Source organism: Nomascus leucogenys, chromosome 6 (assembly GCF_006542625.1).
Source record: "Nomascus leucogenys isolate Asia chromosome 6, Asia_NLE_v1, whole genome shotgun sequence".
NCBI lineage: Eukaryota > Metazoa > Chordata > Mammalia > Primates > Hylobatidae > Nomascus > Nomascus leucogenys.
The window spans coordinates 22,850,251-22,863,590 of record NC_044386.1 but is presented as its reverse complement, the minus strand read 5'-3'; the positions used below and the strand labels follow the sequence as shown (position 1 = coordinate 22,863,590).

Genomic DNA, 13,340 nt, shown 5'->3' with positions numbered 1-13,340 from the left:
TAAGTTATTAAAATGATCAATGGATTGTCTTCAAAAGGGTGAATAAACATTTTAGAAAAGAAATCAGGATAGTGAATGTATTCAGGAAGCATCTATTCTAGAAAATTAGGCCTTGAGACATATTCTTCCCTTATGACTCCATATTTTCATTCCATAGCTGAGTTAGGGGAGTAAGAAAGTGAGAAGACTCAATCTAAATAAACTATTTTTTCCTTAATCTCTTTCCCATCTTCTTATCTCTAGCATCTACTACTGCATATTCCTAGATTGTGGTAGGAGACAGGAGAGTAAGTTAAAATAAACTCAAAAAGAATTTTTTTCTTTGATTAACTCAGTCCATTAAAGGTCATTAAGGGAACATACACATATACACATATACACACACATGCAAAGCAATACAATAATACCTTTCCCCAAGTTGCAGAATGTCTAATTGGGGAAATAGGTAAAAAGTGCTGTAACATCATGTATTAAGTATCACCATGCACAAATTCAGGAAATACCATTTAAACACAGAGCGGGTATACACAAAAGGTATACCAGTTATCCAAGGAAGACAGAAAATGCTGAGCAGCACTCTGCTTGACATACTATTTTGCAATTAAACTGAATGAATGGCACTTTACAGATTGTGATTTAATGGTCCAGAATTTAGATGTACTGCTTTGTTTCTGGCAGTGATCTTAGCCCACTAAATACTTGCTGAAATGATAAATCTCTCTGGTTCCCACAGTAATTGTGACTGAATATAGATCAAATATATAATTGGTGCAAGGACTAATGCATAATCTCTTGCAATGTCTGAAAGCTTACAAATTTCACTGCCTTTAATAAGTGTGAATTTTTGTTGTAGTGATTAGTTTAGTATTATACTGGATTTGTGCACCAAATTATTTACTGAATCAGACTTATAAATTCTAATACTTTCTAATGGTTAAACATAATCAAAAGTAATGATTTCACCATTAGTGTGCACTACAAAAAAAGTCAGACATACATACACAAAAACCAAAATTTGTTAAAGTGGGTGGTCATAAAACCTATTGCATGAAAAACTGCAAACTGTGATTTAGTTGGAATCGCAAGAGTAGTAGCAGGGGACGATAATGGTAGGGTTAGGGTCAGGGTGTGAATTTAATGAGTGTGGGAGAAGAAACCACTTAATGTGTCCACACTTTTAAAGGTAATTTTTAAAATATCTTTTTATCAACTAATTTACAACTTTAACCCATTCAAGCTTTCCTTCCACTGGCACAATTCTTAAAAAAGAAAAAAAACAGCTATTGAATCTTTATTCTCAAGGGCATTTGAATAGCAAATTTGTACTTAAAATTCAACATATCAATGATATGTTTGAAATCAAAGCAATCTGTGGAATTTAGACATCCCACACATTTTTAAATGTTTTGAACTAGTATTCTTTTCTTGGACCCTTATTTTGTGTGTCTAAGTATATTCATGGTCTGTAGTTCATACGCTTCCAACTCTCGGTGGGTCTGTCTTATTTGTGTTCAGCAAACTGGAAGCTAGCTGGGATGTCTCCTACATAAGGGCAGTAGCATGTAAATTTTAATCATAGTAACATCTATTCATTACTAAATTATGTAGGAGACTTCAGAACAGTGTAAAGGGAATCTGGTGACCAAGTTATATTTCTGGTTATGACACTAACTCTTTGAGACTGAGCAAATCACATAACATTACTCTTAAACTGTTTCCTTATCTGTCACATTAACCCATGGGAGAAAAATTTGATTTCCGAAGCTGGGTTCAAAAGTCCATGATGATATGTTTGCTGCTAAGGACATGGTTGACTTTTCCATTAAGCCCAGTAGGCACCCAGCTGAGTGCCCATGATACTTTTGGAGGCCCATGAAAATGATTTAATTTATTTAAAAATAAAAAAATTGAACTTTTGGATGAAAGAAAATTCTCTAACATATATTAATATGTGGCTCTTTGCTTAAATGCAGTTGTAAAATGTATTTTCTTTCTTCTTTTATTTTTTTAAGAAAAAAAAAAGCCACAAATACAAACTGCCTAAGGCCCATCAAAGACATAACCCAACACTGGCTACAGTAGAAAAAATTGTGGCTAAAGGATTAGCTGCTTTGAACTCCGCATTGTATCAGACCCAGACCTAAATCTGTTTTTGAACTTAGTCACCTTAGAAGTGTCATGCAAAATTATTTTATTTCCTTAATGTATATATTTCTTTTCCCCCTGAGCTTTGCACATTCTTTTCTTTTTTTATAACCCATTACATACCCATGATCCATTATGTCAATTCATGAAACGCAGTTTCTCTCTATTGTGTTGCCACAGCTCATTTGAACTCCTGTCCTTGTTTGCAAACACGTACATCTGCATGCATGTACAGAACACACACACATACACACACACACACACACACACACACACACGCACTGACGCTCTGTGCTTTCATTTGTGCCAGCTAGGATGTGGTTTCCTCCAAAAAAATTCCTCAGACCACGCGTGTTTGGATTATTAGGTGCTCTTTTCATGGATCCCCATTCTTAATTCTTAGACTGTGAGAACCATTTCAATTTTGTTTACATTTTACAGATTCTACACAACAGAATTCATGGCTCCATTGAGATAGAGCTTCATAGACATTGTTGAAGGAATAATTCTCAGCGTCAATGACCCTATTTATAGAAAGAAAATTCTAAACATGCTCTGTTGAGATGTGAAGAAAAAAATACAATGATTTCTTCAATAACTGGTTCACTGAGGTGCTCACTATATTATAGCTCAATAACTGAAGGATTTGCACAACTAATAACATGTTTCAGATTCTGTATTCTATATTTTGGGATTGATCCCTTTAAGAATCAAAAAATGGATATTAGAAAATGAGGAATAAGTCTTGTATTGTCTTTTTTGGTCAGTTGAAAACTACAATGTAAGTACAATTTAGAATTGAGTCAAGCATTTTAAAAAATAAAGAATTAATTACAATCTGGCCCCTTTCTGCCCTCAGGAAAATGAAATTTAACTAATGGAACATTATTCCAATTTTATATTTCAGCTATGCATGCATAATTTAGGAGATAATCCTTTTTATAAAATGGGACTACAGATAGAGATTAGACAGGCCATCTAAAAGTGGGTTTTTAGTATTGTGCAAATATTAAACCATAATTAGAGTCAAAAATTAGTGCTGATAAGTTTTTTTCTGCTTCTTATTCTTAACCTTGACTATCTCACAAATACATGCCACAAAGATTTGTCTTATGATTCCTGTGCTTATCCTTGTGTAAAGATCTATATTTATGCGTTTAAGTAGATTTTTAATGGCCAATCTTATATCTCCATCTTTATACTTTTGATTGCTTTTCACAAATGAGTGTCATGTATATTTTTGCACCTTCAGGTATAACAGCAGAAACATATTTTGCAGTACAGTTTATGCCAGTCTGATGCATGTTCTACACATTCTCACAGTTGAACACACTAAAGTGCATAGTAATTTAGTTTACACACCATTCATTAGTACATGCACAAATGGTTTTCTTAGAAGTAACTTAGAAGAAAAATAATCTTTAATGGATTCTTTCTCCAAGCGATGGCTATTTTTCTTGATGTCCTAATAATAATGAATTAAGTGAAGAATGACAAACCATCTTGGGCAGGAAATCTTAATAATCTCCCAAACTCTCTCTTCCTATCTCTTCACTCATTGTTTTACAGAAGCAGTTCAAGTCTTGGATCAAAGAAAACTGGGTACCAGATGGCTTTTATATGAACATCTTTAAGTAACCCTCAGAGCATTCTTGCTACCATTCTCCACATAATGAAATAAATCCTAGCTACAGTAAAATGAGACTTTCAGGAAGCAGCAGGTGCAATGTCACATCTGTATTGGCACTGCTAACTTGCTTGTGGATCAAGTTACATCTGGGACTGTCACATTTGCTGCTGAGTTAAAAAGGTTGCTCAGAGAGTGGCAAGAACTCTTGGATGCTATTCTTTAGCCTATTAGCAGGGATCTTAGAGATAATGGCCACATGAAGTTATGTGCCTCATTCAACAATCCTCTTTATCCCTGCCATATGTTTTGTCTACCCACTGACCCCAAATTTATATGGTTGATATCTGGTTTTGCAAATTGTCACATAGAGATGTTAGCACGTAGTATAGCTGGAGAGGTGTATTACCAGTTTGTGTGCAGGTCACATTCCTAGAGAATAAAACTAATTTCAAACGGTTTTGCTTGAAGGAGAATTTTAATCTGAAAAGAATAGCAAGGACCAGAGCTTCTTGGGATTCTTTCTGCATTGATGACAACCCCAGCAATGGTTGATAACTTATCTAAGACTACCAAACCTTTGTGTTGTATATTTCATTCAACAGTGATATATCGATTGCCTTTTTCATTAATGTCTTATGTGAGTTCTTTTATGTTAAATACAAATAAGATATAGGCATTTTTTTAAGAAAAACAAAGCAAGTTTTTTTCTTATTGAAATGTTTTACAAATAATTATAATATTCAATCCAATTTAAAAATACTTATTTAACACTTTGCATTATTCTCTATATTACTAGCTTTGCATGGAAGACATAAAACCCTGCCTCAAACTTACAGTCTAAACAGAAATATATGCAGAATACTTAAAATAGAGTGATAAATATTCAACGTGAATTACACATTTTCTATGACAATAGAGCACAGTAGGTAATGTGTAATGAACTCTTGGATAATATGATCAAGCATATGGACTCATATTATTTGAGTCCTTAGTGTAATGCTTTGATTCAGTTATCTCACATGGTGCTTTATACTAGATGCATAAAATGGTATCAGCTGAATAAAAAGGAAGTATTTAGTATGCCTTGACTCATTTTAATTGTATAAACACATCTGAAAAATGTTCCTTTATTTCTCAATGTTGAAATGTTATTAGACTGTATTTGGTCTATGAAACTTTAAAAGGATTAAAATTATCCATCTATAGGGACTTTTATATCTATAATCTTTAGCATTTTTGATTACTCTTATAAATAATATATATTTTTAAAAGCTGGCACATTGGGATCCTAATCAACATAATAAATTGACTGAAGAAGGACTAATTCCTTTTATTAGCCAAGAATAGATTGTAGCTTAATTGATCATCTGTGATGTGTGGAGACTTAATTAGTAATCGAGATGTACCAAAATGCCCATTATATTATATTCTGTGATCTGCTGTTCTTGGCTGCCTATATAATAAAATTAACAGGTTATAGAGAAGATAATATTTGTGATAAGTATTTCAGAAGAATAATGAAAATCCTGTTATTGTAAAAATGAAATGAGACCCAGTGAGACAAATGCTTTAAAATGCACATATAAAGAAAAACATAGTTTACAGCATGATTAGGAGAAAAATTGCTATCGTATGTACTGTAGCTTGAAGCAAACAAACTCTTTTGGTTAAAAAATATGGAAAAAGGCCTTAGAGTATTTAGAAATAACGTTTTGATTTTCTGACCGCAGTCACCATATAGCTTATATTCCCCTCATTGTAGTAGGCTACGTATCTGGGGGCTGAAGCACTAAATAGGAAAAAGTTATAAAAACATTCTGAGGATGATTTTAGGTTTGAGGGAGGTCTACAGCTTTGCCAGTCAAAACACGTGGTCCACCTGCATTGGCATTATAGGTGAACATATTGGAAATATTGCATCTTATGCCCCACACCAGACCCGCTGAATGAGAACATAGATATTTAACAAGTGACCCAGGAGTTGTGAATGTACATTAAAGTTGGAGGAGCACTGGTCTAAAGGAAATATGGGATTGCAGAATGGCTAAAGGATGTTTTAATAATTCTTAAAGCTCACGTGATATTCATATTAAATTATTTTTGATATTAAAATAAAGAAATGTAGTTTTGAAAATATTTTTCTGAAAATAAAATTAACTGGAACTGAAATTATAGGATTTCATTAATTTTAGCATTTTTAGTCAGAGAGGTAGTTTAACAATAGTTTCAACCCACCTGATTCCTTCTCATTATAATTCTGTTAATAATATCAAGCAAGCACAACAGCTCCCTTATGTAATATTTTTATATTCTAAAATTTAGCTTTTATTTCTCATCATAAATAGTCCAACATATTTAGAGAAGCTTTTATAAATATATCAGTTAATTAAAGAGACATATACTGATACATTTGTATATACCGCTTTTTACTATTGAGGGAAATTCAATACGTTTCTAGTCACCTGGATATTATTCAGAATTGTATATTAGTGGGGAAATAGTTTATACATATAAGAAGTTACATATCAGGGTTGAAATTAAAACAACTAGAAATATTGTAAAATGATGTTTTAAAAATTATCTGGTTTCAGATATTGAAATGAAATATAAAGTTTTGATGTTAATCTTCCCAGTGGTAGACATGTTCAAAAATTTTAATTGATTTGAGCCTTGGAGAAGTGGGTTTCAGAAAATTAATTTAGCCAACACCCTGTAGGATATATTTTAAATAAGAAAGATTGAGGTTAAGGAAAACATCTGTTAGTAGTTATTGTATGCTCTTTGCATGAAATGATAATCATTTCAAATAGTGTGATGACACATTGACAAAAAAAAAAGACAGCTGAGAGCCACTGGGTGGAAAAAGCAGCAATGCAATGCATTGACTGACCATGTAAAAGGTACACTTGGCTAAATGGAAATGCCAACTGTAATTTGGGTTAGGTTACTGGAAGGATGATTATTAGTGATATTTATAATAAAGTCACAATGTTTTGAAATGTCTAATATGTAGGCTCCTAGTTACTTAGAACATAACTAGGAAGAACTAACTGCAGACAAATTAAATGTTAGATTTGTTTCATATAATTTTCTATTTTTATTTAACTGTGTCATCTAATTATCTTGCATCAGTATTAAATAATTCATTTTACTGGGGATTCTTCAGGACATTTATCATTAAATAATTGAAACTAGAACAATAACAAAGGAAATGATCTCATGCATGTGGGGTCCAGTTATTCAATAGCAACCTTTATAACTATAGTCCCCACCTACTCTTTTCCAAAACATTGGTGCATAGGCTTTTCACACTAGGGAAGGTTATAACTGTATTGAAAATGATCACCAATGCATCATAGAATTGCTGACAGTTGTTAAAAATGTAAAAAGAGATGAAATGAGAACGATTGTTTCTTCAATAAGTTTTAGAGCTTTTGTAGAAGAAAACAGAAACCCTCACACAAACTCTCCCCTGCCTCTTGGGAATGGTGTACGTTTCTGGAGAATACCGCCTAGCACATCCTAATATGTATAAAAGCCACTATTTTGGTAAATGTTCCTATTACTTAGAATCCAATCAATTTGAGTTTCAGTGCTTTGTGATGTAAGACCATTTTATGCATCAGATAATTTCTAAACTCCAAGTAGAGTATTACATGACATATTGAAATACAATTTCCATCTATCATGCTGTACGTCTTCAGTCATTCTGGACGACTCCAGTGTCATTTAATACACTCAAGGGAGACATTGGTTCACAATTAATCTTATTTCTTTGAAACATTTATATTAACTTTTAAATCTTCTTAATAATGGAACAAAAAGTAAAGAGATTGCTAACAAATTACTGGGATGTAAGCAAAAATGTAAAAGCAGGAGTACTTATAATGCATTGCCATATTAGAGAAGTGAAACTGAATCCTTCTGGTTCTCAAATCACTTTTTATAACACATACTTTATTATATCCTGAAATAAAATCCATACATATTAGGAAACAAAAGACAATCGACACACACACACAAAACAAAATAAGTATATTCACAATAATATAAATGAAGAATAATATAAAAGTTACTGTAATTCAAAAATATGTATTTCTATACATAAATGCTTGAGCATAAAAACATATAGCAGGTAATGGTACTCAAATATTTGCATTGACTTGCAATTCATTCATTCATTTACTCATACAAACTGTTTATTGAACATCTATTACACACAAGATTGTTTTTTATGCACTGTGATACAGTAATGAAGAAAAGAGTAAAATTATCTTCCTACATGGGATTGTAGCAGAAAAACAGAATATGTACACAATAAATAAATAAATAAAATACATGTAGTATACTGGAATATGTGAAATATCAGGGGTGGTTTTAAAGAAAGACCTGAAGGAAACAGAGGATCTAGCTAGGTGAACATCTACAGGAAAATCATTCAAGGCACAGAGAACAAGTAGGAAGTTGCTGGTTAAGGAAGGGAGCATGTAAAATGTATTGCATTGCATGGCGAAGCAAGAAGGACCCTGTGGCTGGAGAAGGGTCAGTTTAGGGGGATGTGGTGGAAGCTTAAAGTGAAACATGGGCAGAGAGGTGGCCAGCAGTCAAGAAACTGAGTGCAGCATTATTGGACAGACTTTGGTTTCTATCAAAGTGGGATAAGAAACCACTGGAGGGTTTTGTGAAGAAAAATGACATGATCTGACTTAAATTTTAATAGATTTCTAAGGAAATTTTGTTGAGAAAATAGTGGCAGGGAGGGTGTAGAGAACAGTCAGTAGGCTGTTACCGTAGTCAGCCTGGGGTATAATGGAGTTCTGGACCAGGCAGTAGAGGTAGTTAGAAGCAGATTATCTGCTAGATTTATTTATATTACAAATTGGTTCACTGTAGCAGTGATTACTTTCTACTCAAGGTAACTCTAGGTGTTCCCCGGTCCAACCTAACAGGGAAGAGAGGAGAGGTCTTCAAAGGAAGGCATTCCTAGTTTTCTCGTTTGTTTTGTTTTGTTTTGTTGTGTTGTGTTGTGTTGTGTTTGTGCCTTTACTTTTACCTCTGAGTAGGATTAAATTTGAAGAAATTATGCCGCTGTTTAAAAACATTAAAATATAAAATTGCACAACAGAAGGCATGATTCCTGTAGGTTATTTAAATCACAGTTTTGTTTTCAAAATTATAATTTGTGTTAAATTACTCTGAAAAAATTGACATGCAGAATGAACTATATCTCCTGTGTATATAGCAATGTAATTACTAAAAACTGTTAAAAGTGCCAAAAGAAAAAAAAAGTCTAATAATGTCCTTTCTTTAGAATTTGGTGGAAATAAACATTTACAATTATATTTTCGTAAACTGTAGACATATTGCTAGACAAGTAATATTTCTCAAAACTATTCATTATTGTATGAAAAATAAAGAAAATGAATGTTCTGGTTGTTATTAATAAACTATTGTCACTTTAAATTCAAAATGAAAAGTAATAATGATAATGTTGTCAACTAACTTTTTGTTTGTTTGTTTGTTTGTTTGAAGCTTTGGGAAACATGAGCAAAACATTGATGAAATGTTGGAAACCAGTTGAAACACAGTAAAATCAACTGGGTAAAATAGGACCACTTCTCTTCATCTACACTGGGATTTGTCAAGAAGCGAACTATGACAATACATCAATTTTTGCTACTGTTTCTATTCTGGGTATGCCTGCCACATTTCTGCTCTCCAGAAATAATGTTCAGAAGGACGCCTGTACCACAGCAAAGAATTTTAAGTTCACGTGTACCAAGGAGTGATGGGAAAATTCTCCATCGTCAAAAACGTGGTTGGATGTGGAATCAATTTTTCTTACTTGAAGAATATACAGGATCTGATTATCAATACGTAGGCAAGGTAAGCTTGTGTTAAAATGGCACGTGTTTACATTTGCTCTTTATATATTTTACTGATGAAAATTTGAAGGTCATCAAACCATCATTTTTATAAATATTCTTTAAATCTCCCTAAAGCATTTTTGTTTATGGAACACAAATTCTAATTTGATAAAAACTGTGGAATGAATATAAAATGATAAATGCATAAATTTATTTATTAGAATTAATTCTGCCCAATAACTTATGGATTAAAGAGGTACTCAAAACTGCAATTTTAGAATTTATGGTTAGAAAGCAATGATAGTGAGAAACCTATATGTAAATACAGTCATTTAAATGACAATACATATGTGTGTGTGTATATATATATATATATATTTCACATTGCTATTGAGTTCAGCGAGGAAGCAAAAACATTTCAAAGTTGTTTAATCTTCTATAGAACAAGAAAGCAAATGTCACCAAAATATGATTCAAGGATAAAAATGTTGCTTATTATAAGAAAATTTATTCTAGGTATGAATGTTATTTATTTTTCTTAGGTCACACTATGGGTGCATTTGTATAAAGAAAAACAAACAGGAAGAAAAGCAAGTAAAAATAGTTTAGCTATTGCAATATGAGGTGGACAGGAAGAGTTTTCATTCTACAGAATTATAAAGTTAGTGAGGATAATTAGTTGTGGTTGAAAATGAAATGAGAAGCTTAACATAAAAGTACTAATGAATGCTTTTACACACTATGTTGTATTCAGTTCAAATTTTCTTTCTTGACACGATCTGAATCTAATTGAAGTTAGATAATGCCTTAGTGGACTTGAGAGCTTAAGAAAAAATTCATTTTAATAGTCAATATTATTATTTTTATAGATTGTGAGAATGTCAAAGAATAAAAGGAAATTAAGTACACTAACATAAATCACATGTTAACACTACACAATTATCATGGATACATTACTGCATTGACAATTTTTGCATTAACCTTAACTATGATATCTTCATTCAAATAATTAAAATTGTGTGAAAGGTTTTTTCTTCTAAAAACCCTATTTTTGAGACAACATTTTCATTGATTTTAAAACACTGATATGTTTTGTCATATTGCAATCATTTCAGACCTTTTAAAATATCTGGTAAAATGAGAAAGATGATATTAAAGGTTCAATATCATGTTGAAAGAAAAGGAAAAGAAACAGCAACCAAAGGAATCTTACCAGAAAGCACCAAGTAGCAGGCTTTTCATGGATCTCATTGATTGAAAGCCTGGGAATAGAGAGTGAAGGTAGCTCTCGTAGACAACTTCTAGTTTATGAAACTAACTGCGTAGAAAGATAATAACTGAAATCTGGGCTGTAGAAACTATAAATAGTTTTCTTTGGTTCTTCCTGTACATAGCAGTTAGCTTGTTTGCATCTATTTCCCTTCATCTAGTACTTTATGATGATCTAATAAATGTTGGTAAATTGAATTATCATTACATTATATACTCTCTCATTATAGTCAAGCTACTTCTTATTTACTTTTTATTTTTATCTCATAAAATATCAACACCTTGAATTCAACAACTATACTTCATATCTCTTAGAGTAATAGGAGAGTATTAAGCTCTTAGAGTAGATCTTAATAACTGTTTAGCTGATTGAATTAACCTGAGTCATATTAAATTGAATTCCCTCTGCCATCTGGTGGCATTTGGCTCTTTGGCAGAGAAGACTAGTCTAGAAGTTTTAATCACTGAAGACAATTAAGTTGGTAAACTTAAGATATATGCATCTTGATATATATCTCAAATTTTATGCTTCCTGCTCTGCTTTATGAAAACAAATTAGAAAACTCTTTAATGAATATTGGTGTAAGGAATTTATGAATGTGTTCATCAGTTCTTTTCCATATAGACTGTGCTGAACTACTAGAGTTAACAGAAATGATTTAGGTGTTGTAACTCTCACACTTCTCTGAGTCTGCTTTTAATGGCCAGAGTGTCTAGATTTTAGCTCACATTTCAATCAGTTTTGTAGTTTCCATGGTTTATTCATGTCATAATCTGTGAAATAGATGCTTTAACATTTTTTGTCTATAGTATTGTATTAATTGCTTTATTATTTGTATTACATTAATTACTTATACAGTTACAATCTTATTTAAGAGATAAACATACACATGAAGATATGCCAAAAAGGCAATGTTTAACGTGATATTTTAATAAACAAACTTTATAATAAATATAACTTGAGGCTAAAATATATTTTCCTCATGAAGTATAAAAAACTTAAAATCCCCCACATATTCTCTCCATCATTATTTATAAGGAATTTATCACAGTCATATTTTCTTTCAGAAATTATTCTTCCGGTTTTACATCCTTTAAAGTAGGCATGTGATATGGTGATAAGTGTTTCAATGCCTCTGGGTTGGTTTAGATGTCAGAGTAATGTGTGTTCCAATCACCAGACATATGGAAACACAGTGACAGATATCTCTCTGTAGTGGGGAATATTTTGAGAGCTTATAAAGCACTTTCCCACTAGCAATGGAGAGACTTACACTGGTTTGATGAGGACAAGACTAGAAAGCACCTGTGTGGAGCGGAAGGAAAAATTTTTTAAATACCCAAACAATTAGCTAACCAGACCCTAGGAAGAATTGATGCCTATAATTTCTCAGATAGAAACCCATTACTGCTATGTGGTTAAAGCAAAACGAAAATCCCATTACTGCTCATTGGGTTAAAGTAGAGAGGAGCTTAAGAAAACATACCACTGTCAATCAGAAAACCTAGGATGTGACATTGTTTTTGCCACTGTTTCTCTCCCCTTGGTTTGTCAACTTCTCTTGGCCTTCATTTTCTTATCCATGAAATCAAAGGGCATGATTATAGTGTATTATATACACTAATACACTAACATAATATATATACTATATATAGTATATATATACTAATTTCTATTATTGTACTCACTTCTAATAATATTATATTATAAATATAAATTATATGTGTACTTAAAAACTCATTTAGAAAAAAAATTAAGAGGGGGAGAGAGAAAGGGAAAGGGGAGGAATAAAGCCCATTGGCTAATTGTCACTGCCACAGCTCCTTTTGTTTTGTAAGAAACAAAGTCAACCATACTCAATTCAAAACATTTATTTGTTGAGATCGCCATAAATAGAAGCATTTTCCTGTAAATCATTCTGTTAAATACATTCTAAACAAAAATATATTTAGTGTAAGAGCTTTCTTTTTCCATTTTTTTCCATGATCAAATCATAACACTGACCGTTAAGAATCTTCGTGTATACTGGAATTTATTGGAATATGTAGGTATTTCCTATATACTCACTCCCCTCTCGTTATCTTCCAAGGCAAGAGCTTCACATGTTGAACTTCAAGGAACCTGCTTTTGAAATATGTTACTTCTGTAGTGAAACCTTCTATAAATATTTTAAAATTCCAAATTTAAATTCAAGGAACATTGCGATTATAAACTCCTATTTTTTATTAGTTTAATATCTTTTTACATGTAGTTTCTAATCAGTTTCCTATTGCTCAGTCCAGTTGCATTGAGCAGATAATTTCAAATTCCTCAGCTTCCATATCTTCAAATCTAAAGTAAATAATGATATTAAACTGTAAAGCCTTGAATTTACTTTTAGTTGTAACAAATAAGCAGTTCTAAGCAAATCACTAATTTTATATTTACT

General features: G+C 32.0%; 1 protein-coding gene across 2 annotated transcripts in view; it reads left to right on the top strand.

Annotated features, from left to right (window-relative positions):
• The window catches only part of CDH10 (cadherin 10), a 155,057-nt gene that overhangs the window by 40,312 nt on the left and 101,405 nt on the right, over window positions 1–13,340 (top strand). For both annotated transcript variants that reach the window (XM_030813936.1, XM_003263183.2), the window contains exon 2: window positions 9,308–9,661. In XM_030813936.1, the coding sequence (XP_030669796.1) occupies window positions 9,431–9,661 (231 nt within the window). In that variant the 5' untranslated portion in view covers window positions 9,308–9,430. The remainder of the gene's footprint in view (window positions 1–9,307; window positions 9,662–13,340) is intronic.